The 18511-nt window shown below is 38.9% G+C and overlaps 1 protein-coding gene across 7 annotated transcripts in view; it reads right to left on the bottom strand.

Annotated features, from left to right (window-relative positions):
- Window positions 1-729: 729 nt before the first annotated feature.
- PIK3CA (phosphatidylinositol-4,5-bisphosphate 3-kinase catalytic subunit alpha) overlaps window positions 730-18511 on the bottom strand; it is a 41265-nt gene continuing 23483 nt past the window's right edge. For all 7 annotated transcript variants that reach the window (XM_072933476.1, XM_072933478.1, XM_030280539.4 and 4 more), the window contains exons 7-21: window positions 18111-18216; window positions 16894-17046; window positions 16655-16789; window positions 14917-15041; window positions 14470-14551; window positions 13833-13997; window positions 13164-13267; window positions 12287-12458; window positions 11883-11989; window positions 11246-11367; window positions 10632-10710; window positions 9686-9856; window positions 9343-9460; window positions 9027-9178; window positions 730-8637 (exon numbers count right to left, since the gene is read on the bottom strand). In XM_072933476.1, the coding sequence (XP_072789577.1) occupies window positions 8367-8637; window positions 9027-9178; window positions 9343-9460; window positions 9686-9856; window positions 10632-10710; window positions 11246-11367; window positions 11883-11989; window positions 12287-12458; window positions 13164-13267; window positions 13833-13997; window positions 14470-14551; window positions 14917-15041; window positions 16655-16789; window positions 16894-17046; window positions 18111-18216 (2062 nt within the window). In that variant the 3' untranslated portion in view covers window positions 730-8366. The remainder of the gene's footprint in view (window positions 8638-9026; window positions 9179-9342; window positions 9461-9685; window positions 9857-10631; window positions 10711-11245; window positions 11368-11882; window positions 11990-12286; window positions 12459-13163; window positions 13268-13832; window positions 13998-14469; window positions 14552-14916; window positions 15042-16654; window positions 16790-16893; window positions 17047-18110; window positions 18217-18511) is intronic.

Consider the following 18511-nt stretch of genomic DNA (forward strand, 5'->3'; position numbering starts at 1 on the left):
ACTGAGCACCTGCTGGTACACAGCCCCTCTCAAAGCTGGGCAGTGTGACCTGAAACAGAACTGACCAGTACAATGTTTAGAACTGACTGGGGACAAAAATGTTTTGGAAGGGGCCTGATTAAAAACCCTGACACTTGCCTCATCCCTCCAAAAAAAGTGAAATCCTCACAAGAGAACTCAAATCCTTCCCGGTTTGTTAGCAGCTGGAGTCCAAAGTAGGCCAACATGGTCACAGGAGGAGCTCCTTTGCAGCCTCATGCTATTATACTGCCAGTCAGTAATTTCCTCAAATATGTTTGTCACTCTTTCAAAATTAGCATTGGATACAAAAATATAACCTTGTTTGTTTGTTTTTTAAAATTATAATTTTGTAATGAAAGCATGAAGCATATTTTTCAAAACCAGATTGATTTAGCAGGGACTGTAAACCATCAAGCTGAAACACTTCAATAACATCATCTTTCTTGTCACAGATTTTTACAGCCCACGTCTAAAACTAAAATAAAATTACTTATTTTGAGGATCAGCGTTTACAAGAACAAATGCCACACACATATTGGACTTTTCACCCTCAAATAATGCAAATTCTATTTATGTTCCCTCCAAATTAACTGAGGTATGCAATTTCCATTTCCTTTCTTCTAGCCTTTCTCAAAGGCAGAGCTGCAACACCAAATCATACACCAAGACTGAATATTCCTTAAATCTTCACTTCAGAATTCACAGGTGTACCAACCATATCATTTTAATTTAGTTGTTAGTATATACATTAACACTCAAAAATGTGATAAAAACCAAACAAAAGTATTTTTTTTTTAATAAACATCATGATACAGACCGCAAAGATAAATAAAAAGCAGACTTTTTACAGTTTCCCATGAACATGTACTACAATAAGTATCATAGGCCAGACTTTTTTACTTGAGTAGCACAGCAGAAGGGTTAAAAAAAGGGGTTGTGTTTTTTTTTAATTTAAAGTACTGCAAGACTATTCTCAGTATGACAATACATGCATCTTGCTGCATCTTAAATACTTTTTGGCCCATTATTACTAAAAATGTCTTGCTTTCTACCTACTTTACCACAGACCTTTATCACAGAATGATACACACATGGCAACATCCCCCCCGCCCCAGTAGTGGTTATTTCAAAGGTAATTGTCTCATTTTGAAAAGATAATTAAAGCACTGGTGGGGTTTTTAACTTTCCCTTTGATGCAGACAGGCAACTGCTCTCAGCTTCAGTGAAGTTACACAGAAGCATCGAGAGCTGACGCCCTCCTGGGCTCTGCTTGTACCCAAAATGCCAACAGGCTCTGGGCTGCCTTAGGAGGAGCCTGCCCCTCTGCTCAGCACTGGTGAGGCCACCCCTGGGCCACTGGGCTCCCAGTCCAAACCTGACCTGAATGTGCTGGAATGGCTCCATGAAGGGCTGCCAAGGGGATGCACAGGAGAGGAGAGGGCTGGGATTGGGATCCTGGTCAGAGAGAAAGCCTGGGGGCATCTGGTCAATGTACATAAATACTTGGTAGGGAGAAATAAAGACAGGCAAAGCTCTTCTAAGTGCCTACTGACAGGACAACAGGCAGTGAAATAGAAGATATTTCATATAAACATTATGAAAAAAAATTGGCTGTGGGTTCTTTTTCAGACAGACTCTAAACCCAGCTAGGCAATGTCCTGGGCATCCTGTTCTATTGCTGACTCTGCTTTGTACAGGGTGTCCGGGCTAAATGAACTCCAAAGGTCTTTGCCAGCCTCAATGGTTCTGTGAAAATTCTGCAGTTGTGTTGCCATTTACAATGACAACAATACTTACAAAATTTCAAACCCAAGAATCCAGGACTTCAGACTGCAGCCGTATATATTTAAAGCCCTTCTCTCCACCAGGGAAGTAGATTTTCATAGTGTAGTGGATATTCACAGTTAAAACTTAAAGAAGTGCAAGGGGTTAAAGAGAAAGGATGATACTCCCAGATAATGAATTACACATTTATCTTCACATGAGAAATGAAGAATTTGGACCACAGCTGCTATAAGATAAGAAGATTCATATATTCATTTTCATTCCTCAGCCCCAAATGAAACAGTAAGACAATTTTGGACAGCCTGGGGCAGTTGATAATTCAGGATATAGAGCATTATTAATAAAGCCTGAAAATAGATTAAAAATAGTTAAAGAAACAAGGCAGAATGAAATTCCAACTATGAATATCCATATTTTGGCTCACAAGAATTAACTAAACTACAACAGACACAAAGATTCTTGAAAAAAACACCTTCTGCCTGAATTAGGCTTTCAGTGACTTCAGCAATACAATTAAGTCAGGTTTAGTTGTGATTAATTTTATGACTGGAACAGGAGTCTGACAAAATTAATGCAGTTACACTGAACTGAATGGCTCCTGAAGCAGTTTAATAACTACTGGGAATCAGGCACCAGAATTTCAAAAATAATCAAGACAGTATAGTGTATTTTTTGCCTTCCTTCTGCTGCAGGAATATTGCATCACATACAGAAGTGACAGTAAGGACACTTAAAAGACAAGTACACAAACCAGTGGGGACACTAACTTCAAAGTACAGGCAGAACATTGCTTCAACTGATCTTCTCTTACAAATATTTTTGATGTTTTTATGCTCTGGGCATGTCCCAGAGGGGTGTTGGAGAGAGAAAATAAGGGACAGAGGAATTCACCTCTGGCTTTGAGTCAGGAGCACTAACACAGCAAGACCTCAGACTTTTCAGAGTCTATCCCATAAAGCTCAGATGTCCAGAACACTGTATGGCAAATGAAGAAGTGATTTTTCCTGAATGTGGGTTCAACAGGTCTGTATGCTATGAAAGAGTAGGAAGAGGAAATATTTAAGCTAGCAAGGAACAAAAATATTGAAGTGTCAAGAATGACACTTCTGTAGACTGTAGACAAGATTACTGTACTTTTGGAGAGCTGAAAAGGCTACTTTGTTAATAAAGACTATTTCAAAGTAAAATTAATAAGTGTTTAATTGGGCTGCTACTAAACATTCCCCTCCTTAAAAGAACCTTTCATACTGAATCATAGGAATAAACAATCTGGAACTCTGATATACATACAGCCTAACTCTGATTTCATATGCTGTTGTGAATCCAGAGCAATTCCGATGAAGTGAGTGTTGTATCAGCATAAAGTGAAATCAGAATTTCTCAGAGCAGAGCACCTATGGGTTTGGTTAGTGTATGCAAATAGAGAACTTCTATAGCCAGTTTCCAGTTGGCTTGCCTTCATTAACACAGGTTAAAAAAAAGTAAATCTAAACAAAGAACCCCAAACCAATACCAGCTGCAGGGGTTGTGAGCTACACATCATTTTGGACAGACAGAGCCTTTCCTAAACTGAGACAACTTCCAGCGCAAAATAAAAAGATGCAAATTCATTATTTATATGAAACATGTATTGCAAAATTAAATTGGGATTCAACAATCTGCAACAACATCCACAGCTATATAGTGTTTTTAAAAAACAAGTGTGGTTCTTCCATTCAAGTAAAACTAAAAGAAGTGAAAGAAGTTAAAAAAAACCCTAGAAGCAGCAAGTTACAATTCTTTCTGTAATACCACACCATTTTCATTAACTTGAAGTATTTTCAAGATGTCAAAGACATCAACAAAAATAGTAATTTCAAGTGGCATTTCTGATTTTTTTTTTTTTTTTGAATGGGTCCAGCCCAGGTCTGCAACCTGTACAGACATGCAAAACAGGAGGAATTCATAATGACTATTAAGAACAGACATTTGAACATGCCAGTTATATAATGACAAAGCAAAGACAATACCTTCAAATTGTCAACAAACGTGGGCAACTGACCACTAAAGGGCATTTAATACTTTACAGGAAAAGGAAAGTTGGATTAATACCCACAAAAAACTTGCCAAACCACCAACAGCAGGGTCATTACATACAAAGTTCTTTTAAACCTGGTAATTTCTATATTGTCTTCAATATGCAGGCTCATATCTTTTTCACCAGATGCCAAACCACCTACAATTTTGGTTTTATTTAAAAGCCTTTAAAAAAAAATTAAAAATTATACTGTAAGTCTGTTTCATCTATGTAAAAACTACTAATGCACCCTTTCAGACAAAGAAGTATGCATATATAAAATCAGTACAGGTACTTTTCCTGCTACATTTAGGAAAGCAATGAATGTAATTCTAAGTAAAACTAAAATGCAGCAGCCTGTTCTGTCAATATATCAAACACAGTTTCACAGCTGAAAAAGTTACTGGTTTTAAATTTTATTTCACTAAAACACCATTTCCTAATGCTTTGTGGTAAAACACATGGCCCAGTCCTGGGCTCCTTGCTCTGGCGGTCTTACAAGGAAGTTCTGCAGGAGCAAGGTGCCCAGATTCACTTCAAGCCCAAAATAAACTGCTTTAGTGTTTTGTGCATCTGATTCCTAGAACAAAGGGAGAATTTTCAAATCTCCATGAAGTGGGAATAGTTAAAAATAAGCCAAATTCCAAGTATTTCTGTAAAAAACTAGGACTCAGTTACAAGTGCTTTCACGGTCTGCAAGCAGATCTTCTTTCTGATACTGGGAGCAGATGACATCCTCTCATTTGCACCAGGGTATGCAAACAGTGCCTCCACTGTCCTCAGTGAAGTTACATCAGCACAGAACTGCAGTAATTAGGGTTCAACACTTTGAAGCTGAGAAAAGGATTGTTGTTTTCTGTGAAACACTGGCAGAATTTTTTCCAAATGCCCATCCTGGTTATGCAAAGAACTGGGTGAAGCCCAAGAGCTTCTCCTAGTCGTTAAAAAAATTTGTTGAAAGCCTACAATTATCCTGAACTGTATTATGTCTATATTATTGTAACTGTATTATGTACTGCTCTGAGGTTTCCTTTCTTTTACTATTTGATTCTCATAATAACGTCTACAGCTTATGCACAACATTTCATTGGAGTAACTTCTGGAAACAGAGCCTGACTCCTCATACCTTGGTCTGGGCAAAAAGGGTGCAGAACACTGTGCTTAACTGAAAGATATTTATACTCATATTTACAGAAGGGCTAGGAAGGGGCAAAGTACAAACAAATTTGGCTTCATAACATCCAATAAATTTGAGTTGATCTTTTCACCCAGGCTGAAAAAGGCTGACCATTTCTTGCATAAACGAGGTAAAGCATTGTTTCAACACCAGATAAATATGGATAATATAGCACCTAATGTGATGTCTGTGCAACAGTTTTACTCAGTTAAATTAAGAATTATAGCCAACAGGGTTTCAGATTTTGTGAACTAAACTTAAACTGAAACGAACCCATTTTAAGAGCTAAACCATTATTATGTGTTGATTGCAAAGTAATAGATACAAGGGTAACTTTGCTCTAGAAAGTACAACCAAGCTTAGGAGGAGTTAAAATATTCGTATGAACAAAAAGGAGTATGTAACAGTCAATAAAAAGAGCAATGGGAAGTCTATTGGACTACTCCAAAATATTTCATAGAGCTAAGAAAATAAAACTTCACATTTCCCATACTATTCTCAGAGCTTCTGTAGTTTTCACAAAACCAGGTTTCCCCCCCAACATCAAGTATCCATGCATGCAGTAATCAGCTGCAGGATGCTGACTCTGAAAGTGTCTTGAAACACCAAAGCCTTGGCTTTACAATCCCCGAAGTCTTTCATAATGTAATTGATTGCACATTTTTAATATATTACAATTTGCTAAATGAAGCTAACCACTCATTACCTCATCAGTACAGCCTGCACAAAGTACAGTTTATTTATATGCTTATATTCTAGTCTAACACCAACTGCCAGCATATTTTACATTACATGTGGTATTGCACTTTCTGAGTGGCACCTCGGTGTGTGTTTGCAAGTGAACAAGCTGAACCCCCAAAAGCCCCAAACCTCTGGAATTCAAGTGCTGCCAATCTAGCAAGTTTAAAATGTTAGGGTGAACATCACCCACAGAACTATTATGGGCTTTGCTAACTTTAAAAAAAACCTGTTTAGGAATTAGAAAAACAGTCCTACCTGAAGCTGTGCATAAGGGCAATCTGAAATCCTCGGTACTCTGAACAGTTTCAAAACACGGTGCCAATTTCATTGATTGCACACATTGTAATTGTGTTAAAGGACAACAACTAGATTTACAAATATATATTACACACACACACGAAACAGACAAAGCTATAAAATGTTTGGTAACTCCACATGCTTTGAGCTAGCCAACATATCTGTCTGCTGAACTGCTAATTATTGATCATATTGAAAATCTAAATTGCTATTTCTGATGTATCTTACTGGATTAAACAACCACTTCCAAAGGAGGAAGAAAGGAGAAATGGTAGACCCAAATTCTGAGGGTTTAAATGAGCGTTCTTGGGATAGCCAGCGTATCACTTCAGTAATGCGAAAAGTGATTCCCAAAATTTTTTTAGAGACTTAGGCCAAGTTCACCTTTGGCTTTAGTGGGTATATTCCCACTACTTCACTGGTACTTGTGTCCTCTTTCACTAGGGCTGAATTTGGTCCTAGGAGTATGTCTGGTCACCTTCAGTGACGTTAATGAAAACGGGAGTCTTGGACAGATAGAACTGGGTTGCAAAATTAAGAGAGTTAGTATTGGACAAATCAGGTAAATAAAGAATATATATTAATAATAGTTCCTATTATATAAATAGCCTTTATAAAAAAATAATCTTTCAATAATTTTAATAACTCACCTTTCTTTAGGTTCTGGAAAACATGTATGAAAAAATCTATTCAGTTCAAGTTAGATTAAAGCAAACCTAAGATGAACACTACAGCTCTCTGTTGCACTAAACCCAATTCTGACCATTCAATTTCCAGGTTAGTCAGTTTTTGGGGATGGTAGGGAGTTTCTTTGTGAAAGTATGAATTGCACCCCTAGAAATACCGAGCAGAAGAAACACCATACAGAGTGGGCCTATTTCCTACTGCTTTCAGAAACTCTGCAGATGACAGACCCAGAAATCGAAGGGCCACCCAAATCCCACAAATGTTAATGCCTCTGAGCACATTTAAAAGGCACTGTCCTCTAACTAATGTTTTTAGATCTTTGAGCTTCAAAGTCTTTCCCTTTAAACTATGCTGCATTTAAGTATTTGCTATCACTTGAATTCTCTTTCCATTCTTAACAATCCAGCACAGTCTCCACCTGTTGTACCAGATCTAAGGTAAGACATGATGGACTCTTACGTTCACACTAGCACTATTTTCTTTTTCCTTCTAATTTATCTTATCAAACGAGAGAAGGAAACATTCTTCCAAGTTTACCTTTCTGAGCTTAAGGCATAACATGAATCATCGAATTATAGAATATGCTGAGATGGAAGGGACCCACAATAATCACAGAGTCCAACTCCTGGCCCTGCACAGACACCCCAGGAATCACACCCTGGGCCTGAGAGCCGTGTTCAAACCTCTGTCAGGCTTGGGGCTGTGACCACCTCCCTGGGAGCCTGTTCAGTGCCCAACCACCCTCTGGGTGAAAAACCTTTTCATAATATCCAATCTAAACCTCCCCTGACTATGCTCCATGCCATTCCCTCAAGTCCTATCACTGGTCACCAGAGAGAAGAGGTTGGTACCTATCCTTCCACTTCCCTTCATGAGAAAGGTGCAGACCTTGATGAAGTCTAAGCTCAGTCTCCTCCAGCTGAACAGACCAAGTGACCTCAGCTGCTCCTCTCATACAGCTTCCCCTTCAGACTCCTCACCATCCTTGTGTCCCTCCTTTGGGCACTCTCTAATAGCTTAATTTTTTGTTAGGTTGTGGCACCCAAAACTGCCTGCAGTATTCAAGGTGAGGCCGCCCCAGTGCAAAGCAGAGTGGGCCAATGCCCTCCCTTGCCCAGCTGGTCAGGCTGTGCCTGATGCCCCCAGGACACAGGTGGCCCTCCTGGCTGCAGGGCACTGCTGGCTCATGTTCAACTTGCCATCAGCCAGGACCCCCAGGTCCCTTTCTGCAGCTGCTGTCCAGCCTCACTCCCCAGTCCATACACACAACCAGGATTGCCCCATTGCAGGTGCAGAATCTGGCATTGCCCTTGTTAAACTTCATACACTTGGTGATTGCCCATCTCTCTAATTCGTCGAGGTCCCTGCACACATTGTACTAAAGCTTAATTTTTGAAGTTTATAATTTTAGTGCTATCTGAAACCCTGTTTTACATCATTTTCCAACAGTTGTCTGAACAATTCATCTCTTTTCTTGCCATAAATTCTAATGTTGTTCATGGTTTGTGCAATTCCTATGCAACCAGTCTTTGCTGCTAACAGGTATTAACAGTGCAGTACCCACAAAGCTGGGTATCAGTTCTTGTTTTCTTTGCTGTCAGTTCAGTTCAAAGCATGTTGCTTTATTGTGTGGAAGATCCAGTCCATTTTTGTTGTCCAGCCACCATGGTGAGCATCATTCATTTGCTTCATGAAGTACTCAAGAGCCTCCTGCTCAGTTTTGTCCAATGCAAGTGTCTTTCGAATGTATGCAATGTCATCAAAGGACTGCAGTTCTGGCATTCCTGAGCCAAGCATCATGGAGAAAAGGTTGATGAAGAGGTTGGCATGCTGTCGGATTGCTAGGTAAGCCTTATAACACATCTCCTGAAACCTGGAAGAGACCAGGGGAAAAAAGCTCAGTGCATTGCTCTACTTCATGCCTATCACTGCTTCAGCTCCAAAACAGTTTTACAGGTAACCAGATGCTAAAAAAGCATCTAGTAAGAACACCATAATGTAGCTGAGAAGATGCACTCATTCTCCTACTTGTTAATTTGTGTAAGGATTAATAGTGGTCAGACTAATACAAACATCCAAAGACAGGCTTTCTAGTCTAAAACTCCATCTGCAATTCACACAACTGTTCAACTCGAATTTATGTGAGCTCATTGGGCCATTTTTGTCACTGCTACTGACATTTCAGATTTCAAAAGGTCACCAGTACTAAAGTGCATTTTAGGTATGAAAGACTGGAGGTTAAATGCATAAAAGAAAGCTCACCTTTCAAACTCCCTTGTTTTGGTGCATTCTTGGGCTCCTTTACTAATCACTATTAAGAAGTCTTGTGTTAAGACAAATGGCACACGCTCTCTTTTGTAACCAAATTTTTTCTTCTTGTGATCGAGGAAGTGGCCAAAGTCAATGTGAAACAGCTTGGAGAGACAGAAAGGTATTTTAAGATTAATAATTCCTTGTTTAAATGAAGTTGCAGTAAAATTGATCATTTAGTTATAGTTCCAATAGATTTTTTTTCCAAAACAAACTCACACCAAAGTGAGGATGACCTTAGGGTAGGATTTCAGTAAACATCTCTTACTTGTCCATCATCTTTGACCATGATGTTACTGTTGTGGCGATCACCAATGCCCAGGATAAAGGTGGCAACACAGTAGCCAGCACAAGAACGTGTAAACAGGTCAATAGCTGCATCATACCTATTCCAACAAAAAAGGAGACACTTCCCTTAGATATTCGAATAAACAGACATGCATTTTTCTTTTGCAAAAGAGCAAACAAGGACAGGTAAAAAAGACAACAAAACCATAACCATATTGATGTAGTTATGGACATAATCTTGCACTTAATGAACTTCAGCTGTCTTGAAGTTTCAATCAAAAAGAAGCATATGGCCAAGAAAAAGAGGTGACAGGCAATCTCACATGTCTCCTTTGTTCTTGTCCTTGAGCCACTGGTGCAATGTATGGCTGTTGAACTGCAGTGCTCCCTTTAAGCCTCCTTTACACTGAATCTGCATGATGGTGTGAGAGCTCCTCACCACCTCGATGAGTCCCACACAGTCACCGATTGACAGACAACCATAGGGCAGCATCCTGGAAGACAAAGGTTCATTGTTTTGTTGGGTTTTTTCCTCCTTTAAAGAGAATGGTGGCAAGAGGTGGGAGAGGATATACTTTTGCAGATTCCTCTATCTGGCTACTCTTTAAGACATGGGGAACTGTAACCATTCTGCAAACCATTCTTGGACAAAGGCTTAATTATGCCACTCATTACAGTACTGGAGACAAAACTGTGTCCCCTGAGAGAGAACATAAACCAACAGGTCCTTTTGTCTAGATAAGGAAATGAAAACTGGGGCTTTCTAGAAAGTGCACAGGCAGCTCCCTTCATTCCCACCTAAAAATGTACCACACAGCAAACACAAATTTGAAGGTGTAACCTGTCTAGGAACAGTTTTCCAGAAGCAGAACAGTTTATCCTGAATGCCCTGCCGAAGCTGCTGCACCCACAGACTGTCTGGAGGTGGAGAAGCTCACACAGACTGGGAAGTGTGGACTGAAGTGAAGATACCAACTACAAAGAGTCACTGCTCAGCAGGGCTGAGGGTTTGGCACCTTGTTCAAAGCCAAACCTACAAACACAATCACTTGGCCACAGTGTGGCTATGGCACCTTGTACACAGCTCACTCAGACCCACTTGAATGAGAATTAAGTATTTTTCAAATATGATCTTATGTAGTTTAGTTAACAAAAAAAATGTCTATTTATAGCATTTATTACCCTTGGGAAAACAGAAGCAATCTGGGAACAAACTAATGCCAAAACCATTAAGATCAACATTACTTGGGAATGACCTCTAATGCTTACCGAAGATCAAGACCCTGATTTTGCCAGATGTTTTCCATAATTCGAATTATCTGAAGTGTTAGCATGTCCTGACGCAAGTCTGAAATAGTCAAGCACATTAAGTTTGCAAATTTTGTAAACCAGAATCTTTGGTTAGATCTTACTTTTCCCTTTCCCTCCAAAACTATGTCTAAATGCATGTAAAGGTAATAAGGTTTGCACGGTTTTGTGCAGATTTTGCTCCCTCAGTACAGAAAAGCAAGTTTTAAGTAGTAAAAAATGAGAATAAACTTGTAGTGGTGATTTTAAAAACACACACTAAAACTAGGACAATGGAATCACAGTTTACACATCTGTAATATCTTGAAGACATTTACAGTTTAAAAGAACAAATATTAAGTAGTATCATGTTCCACCCTGACAGACTGAGCATCTTAGAACATATAAAATTTGTACTTGACTGAGATAAAGACTCATCTGTCTATGCTTAATTTTTCTGGAAAAGAAAATAGCTTTGCTCAGCTGATTTATTTTTTTTTAATGTATGTATTTTATAAGCTTTTAAAAAACACTAAGTGAAAGGTTAGGAAAAGAGACAGGTATGTAGCTTTTGAATTACACTTATCTTTCCTTACCATCTCCATTTTTAAATATTATCTCATTGTTCTGAAATAACAATTCAGACATAATATCTGGGTTTTCCCAGTTCAACCACAGCGGCCTTTTTGCAGATGACATTATCCTGCACTCCTCAAGCCTAAAAGAGAAAGATTTCTATGAAATAGGCATACTTTGATCCTTGTACCATATTTCTCTAATACTGCTAAGTTCTCCCTGCTAAGTTCTGTGTTGGTCAACCTCTGAACCAGCACCAAATTAAATAAGCAAAGATAAGTGACAATCCACCATTTTCACTTTCAGACTCAAACTTAAATTATTAAATGCTATGTTTGCCAAGACCAACAGAAAGGTTGTGTTCTAAGGGAATATTGTAAATATTCCTTCGGCAATATGAGCTCCTGACAACTGGAAAAAGGACTGAAGTTCTTGGCACCTTAAATGAACAACTGAAGGTGATGTTGTTCCCTGGTTTGTTAAACCATTAGATTGACATGACTATTCTTTATGGATTATTCTGCTACAAATTCTATTCAGTGCACTTTGGAGATACTGACATTTACTAAGTTAAAAGTCAACCTCAACACTGTTATTGTTACCATTACTAAACATTTACTTAAGCATCTAGACAAATTTCAAAAGTGGATACAATACCGAAGGTTTCCCAGTTGATGGGCAGGATTAAGAGGAGAGATAAAACCTTGCAAGGCATCCATGAAATCTGGCCGTCTCATTTGTTCAACAAGAAACTTCATCTGCACCTGATCAATAAGAACATTCAGGTATTGAGAACATTATTTACATGTAAATCAGGTATCAGATTTTAGCTTTGGTTTTCAAGCATGGTTTTGCACAGTTCTAATCTAAGTACAGCACAGCTACATATTACACAAGTTGAAACCTTTAACTTTAGTTCTGTTGCCTTGAGAGCTAGACAATGGCATTGCACAGAAAACACTGCAGCTCCCCAGGAAACATAGCACCTACTGAAATTAGCATTAAAACTTTCCTCGTTGATCAAAGTAATTCCTGTGACTCAGCAGCAGCACTTTTGATACCTTCTGTGTCTCATCCTTTTTTTCCTGCTTGAGAATATCTGTGAGGTTAATCAACTTCTCCATGGCCTCCACCTGCCTGCTCAGGTGCTTCAGGTACATTCCACACGCTCGACAGTAGGACTCCAGAAGTAAACCAAACCTCTGACTGACAGTTTTGTTGTGCATTTCAGACCTACACAGGGAGGAAGAACAGTTACAGCTTAGAGACAAGACCACTTAGAGGTGCCAAAAATGAAGCTCTACTTGTGACATCTTCATAGAGTCCTAAAATACATCCCTCAAACAATCCCCTCCCTTATCCTTAATGACACCAAGGCAAGTAGAAAACTGAGAGTACAGCAAAGATGCCTTGCTTCTATTTCTGGTCTGATTACAACAGCTTAGCACAGAATTTTCAGGTGACCTCTAGTACAACCCAATATGTTGCAGATTAAGCTATCAAGCTCTATAAGAAGCTTTTAATAAGGAAGTAAAAATAAAGTTTTTACTAGTCATTTTCAAAGCTTTACCTTGTTGGATTGGGTGGCTTTCTTTAGGTCTCATATATTTGTAAAGTTTTCTGGAAAAATTGATGGGGCATCAGGCAGCTAAATATGGGAGACTTTCAGCAGTCTCAGACTACCTTGTTTTCAGAATAAACATCATTAGATAAAAACCAAGTACAAATCCAAGTACTATTAAGTAGCTTTTGAAACTGCAAGGCATGATTTCTATCACCAAACTATGTATTCAAACTCTTAACCAGTATAACACAATCTTTATTTAAAGTGGTAATGTTTTTCTAAGAAAGGACATTTAGTATGTCAAACCTTTAGAACAACTAATCATTTACAGCAAATAGGAAGCCCACCACCCCTTAACATGATAATAAGCTTACTTTAAATGCCAAAAGAAGAAGTGTCCTATCCTTTGATTGGTCAGTGCCTTCTTGAGTAAAAATCTCACAAGCTGATTATCTAAATACTGCTCATATTTCAGGACCTAGATAAGTATAAAGAGAAAATAATAAAAAAAACCCAACAGATACAGTCATTATTTCTGTGAACAATATACAAATTAAAGGCAGTTAAATAAAAAGCCATGTATGTTTTACTTTTTTTTCTGGAATGACTGATCTTGGTATTAATATTTGCATGTGTTGGGCTTTAAACAATATATGCCAACTGTTCACTGGCTGCCTCTATTTCAGGAACTTACCATCTGATGCTTGCTTTACTGTTACCAAATATTTTAGCCTCAATTTGCTCAAAATTTTGAGAAGATGCTTTGCTCATCCTTTCCCATATGTTAGGACAGCTGAAATAGCTGCCTGTTCCAGTTGGTGGAACAGTCTTGCATCTCTGCAGAATGCTGGCATTTAAGTACCAACAAGCAAAACCACAGCACTACAGAAAAATTAACATTTCACCTCTTCCTAAATAATCCGCAAAGCAAACACACTCCTGATGACCTCTTTTTCACAACAACTTAACTTTTGCTGTACTTTAAGCGTCTGTGATCACTGGATATACACAAGACAACAAACATGCCAAAATATGCTCAGTACCTGCACCAGCTGGATTAGGTACTGAGACAGTTTGTCATCGGTCAGGGACTTCTCCAGACACCGAACTGCAAACGCTCGCACCATGGGGTCTGGGTAATTGCAGTCCAGCAGCTCCATGGCCTGCTCTGGTTTGATTGAGGGCCAGTCCTTCACCAAGCAGTACATCTGTGGGCAAGAAGAACAAGCACATTACACCTTTGCACTGCTCAGGAAGAAGCTGTAACACATTAGATTTAATGCCATTAGAAGGCATTGTCAGACACAAACTACATCTGAGTAGAAGCTGTTTAATTGCTGTTCCTCTCAATCAACAATCTGGTATTAGTTGCCTGTTGACTTTGTTGTTTTAGCCATTCTAAAAAGAATGAAAACAAAGCCTCACATTTAACTGTAACTGACAGGTTGGCAGCATAAGAGGGATTCAAGTAATGCCAGCATGAGGAAATCTTAAGACCAGACTGAGCTAAAGATCCAGAACTATGGACCAAAGACACCTGTCAATCATAGTGGCAACTCCAACTATTCATTCAATGTATCATGCACACATAATATGCTTTTAACTTCCAGAAGTTTTCTTTAAAATAGCATATTTTAAAACTTCTTCAAAATCTAACATTTCTTCAGTGTTTTATGTTACCTGGGCCACTTCATCTCTAGAATTCCACTTGACAGACAAAAGTAATTTGGGTAGAATTTCTGGAGTATTCACACAATAGTGTCTGCAAAAGAGGAAAAAAAAAAAGCTGCATGTACTGAACAACACTTTTGCTTTGATAACCATCAACTATGTCCCCACAGCCTTGCACCTTTTTCTTCCTTTGTCAGCAAGGTGCTGTCAGGATCCATCCATGCAGGTAAAACTGCAGTAATAAGGAAAATGGGAGCTCATTCAACAACTTACTTTTCTCCAGAGGATTATAAGCAAACCACACAATGCAGAACACTTTACAAGCTTTGTGTAAAACACAATTCCTCAGCACGGAAGAAAAGGGAGCAAAACCCATTACAAATTTGGAATGAATGGGGTGAAGTTTGATTATGCCAAAAAGGTTTTTTCTTTGGTTTGGTTTTTGATTTGCAATACCTGTGTCTCCAGAGGAAGTCCTTCTCTTGCTCAGTGATTTCAGACAAAGGGTCTCGGGTACAAATGGCTCGCAGTTGCTCCTTGTCACTCTCTGTTAATTCACTATCCCGAGCTATTCTGTTACTCTGCAGAGACAGTGGCACTTTAGCCCTCCACACAACTCCTACTGCCAAACCACACACATGAAATACAGTATTTGAACAGCACAGCAACCACTACAGCCTGTGTCATGCAATACTATCTTGCTGTATCCACTGGTTATAACTGGGAGCTCAGAATTTAAAAAGAAGATGAAAGACTAGGTCTTTGATCTGCACAACTGCTTTTAGTCACTGCTGGCACAAGAGGAGGCACATTTCATCTAAATGAGCTGTGAGGAGAAATAGCAGCAGTTGACATCTGATGAATGACACAATGCAGCACAAAGTGAGACTAGTCATTTCTGACCCCAGCTTGGGATTGCTGAAAACTGTTAAAAGAAGTGAAAAGGAATTGGAACTGAAAAAGCAGAACATGTGGGATGAAAACAGGTAAATAAGGGGTAGAATGCTGTAGGAATGCCTGAATAACAGGAAGATGGAAAATATTAAATCACAGTGTAAGACATTCCCCAAAGAGCACAGAAAACAGAACTGCTACAAGTAGAAATTAATTACATTGTTAGTGAAGTGAGTTTATCCTCCTCACCATTTTTCCTTTGTGCCAGATGGAACAAAACAATGAGCTGAGAGTACAGAAGCCCATGTGAGAGGCTGGGGAATGTTATTTACCAAGAAGACAACTGTCCTTTAAGCATTTATTAAGATCCTGCTCAGTCACAGCAAAAAGAGCAGAAATGTTACTCTATGATGGACATCCTGATGAGTGTCAAGAGAAATCCAATGCCCACAGCCTGTTGTTCAGGATACACTGGGACAGGACTGCTGCAAACACCCCCAGAATTCCCACTCTGGAAGCTCCTGCCACCTCCATGCTCTCCAGCACAGCCAAACTCCCACCACAGAGCTCTTCACACAAAGCACAGAGCTTCTTAGGCAAACACAAGGCTTTGAACCAGCCTCCAGAAGAAATGTAAAACACACCAACCAATTTCACAGCCTTGGCTTTAAATAAGGAGCATTTTTAGCTTTACTGCTTTTCTGTTTTTACTTCTTTTCATCATCCAAAAAAGTGCTTTGAAGAAAGCTCCAAACCTCACCAAAAAGCCAATTGTAATGCACAAGCTCTGTTTGTGGAAAAAGTGAGATAAAGGACTACACCCATGTGTATGTCCATCAATTCCCTCGAAATTGCCTGTGCTTGTGGTCATAACTACCCCATAAAGCAGACAGGAAAGAGTTCTAAGCACCTTTGTGTTACACAGGAAAGCCTAACTATAACCATGAAACTGCAACAAAGTAAAACAGTATCACTGAAAAAGAAATGCAACTTTTAAAAAGTTAAACTAAGTAGTTTAACACACGAATTAGTGATACAAACATGTCAAAAACACAGTAAAACAGTTTCTCTTTGGAGTGTTTTGGTTGGTCAGTGAAGCATTGGGACACTTTACTGGTCATATAAAGAAAGGAGAATATATTGCCCATTTTACCAAACACACAACAAAAATTTGATTTTTTGATTTTACAATTAATGAGGACGTATAAAACGTTTTGTCACTGATACACTGAGTAAAATAAAGTAGTAAATAATACTTTCATATTTGAATAGCTAATCCTGGAGGCGGAGTTTGCCTTACCTGCCCTGCGTAGCTGTAGTTGAATCCCAGTTCCCGTGAAATTGTCCAATTTGCATGTTCTTCTATCACTGTCATATCTGGAAACTTTACAGGGTTGCTAAACCAATCAAATTCCAGCTCTAAGCATGGAGTTTCCTATGTCAAGGGAATTCAAATTACTTTTTCTGCTGAATGATAGCAACAAGAATAAAGCATATTTTGAAAATGCACTCTTAAGGAGGAAGCTGGCATGCAAATACCTTATTTGGATTTGATCCAGTAACACCAATAGGATTCAACAAATCCTCCAGCCCATGAGGTACTGCCCAAAGATTCAAAGCCATTTTCCCAGATACCAGAGTGTCTGTGTAATCGAACATGTTTATATTTCCCCAAGCCAATGGACAGTGCTCCTTAAAGAGATTAAAATATGATTTTTTCAGTATATCTATGGATTACTCCAGAGCAAGTCAGGAGAAATAACATTTTCATCCCAGATCAAGTTGCTACATTCCAGGATTAGCAGAAAGCAAGTTGTGGAAGCTTTACCATGTTTTTCTAGGAATGGCTGTCATGGCAGCCCTTTAACAAACTGATACTAAAACAATTGTAAACACATGCACATATCTTCCTCACACCAGACTAAGTCAGGATGACAGAAAAAGCTTTTCTGACAAAGAGATTTTTTTACCAAATCCTGTAGTGACAGAACAAGGGGCAGCAGTTTTAAACTTGAGGCCAGTATTTTTAGACTGGACAAAAGAAATATTTTTTTTATGATAAGGGTAGTCAGGCACTGGCACAGATTGCCCAGAGAAGCTGTGGCTGCCCCACTCCTGGAAGCGTTCAAGGCCAGGTTCAGTGGGGCTTGGAGCAACCTGGGATAGTGGAAGGGGGATGGAACTGAATGATCTTTAAGGATCCCTTCTAACCCAAATCATTCTGCAAGGTTCACAGACCTGCTCATGGACAAACATCCTATATATTACCTCTGACACACACTGAAACCCAATGCAATGATGCTGCTGGCTAAAAAATAAATGTTGCACGTAGATTATTCAAAATTACTATTTGGTATCTCGCATTAAATGCTAAAGGAATACAGAATTTCTTTGCTTGAAAATTCAAGTCTAAAGGTACAAATATTGTCCTTTAAAAATAAATACGTTAGCAACATGGGTTTTGAAAATTAATTTTAAAAGCACTTCCACCTCAAAACACTAACACTGGTCTTTATGTCTGGCAATGCAGTATAGGTATGAGTTACAGTGCTGAACTGATAAGCTTTCTGCTGTCTTGTTTAATTTCCAAACACAAAAAAAAAAACCCACAAGAAAAGAAACACCCTTATTTTAATCAGATTCAAATCAAATATTGCACTAAGACTCATTGCCAGGACAGGATTTACCAAATATCTTCCCAAACTTATTTCAGTAGCTTTGGCTCATTAGTGCAATAAATCCATGAGGTGTTTTACCTCCTTAGCACCCTTCCTGCCTTTAACAGAGCAGATGGAAAGGCAGAGCCGAGCAGCACGTGGGAGATCAGGAATGTACATGTCATACAGCAGCCACTCATTCCATCTGCAGGATGCAAAAGGCACAATTAAACCACATTAAAGGAGACATCATTCACTCAACCAAAAGGCATTTGTTATATTCCTAATCTGTATTTGCATATACAGCATACTTTCTTACTGAAAAAGGGTCCCCATATATGCATTTGACCACCTTCACTGCTTTTGGGAATGGAAACTTCCCCAATAGCCTTCTAGCCCCAACACTGTTTAAAAAGCCACGTTCAGTTCCATTCCTGCAACCTAAAGATAATGGATTTGCATATATGCTACACTGATGTAAGGTTTAGCTTGTGAAAGAG

This window comes from Taeniopygia guttata, chromosome 9 (genome assembly GCF_048771995.1).
Source record: "Taeniopygia guttata chromosome 9, bTaeGut7.mat, whole genome shotgun sequence".
Classification (NCBI taxonomy): Eukaryota; Metazoa; Chordata; class Aves; order Passeriformes; family Estrildidae; genus Taeniopygia; species Taeniopygia guttata.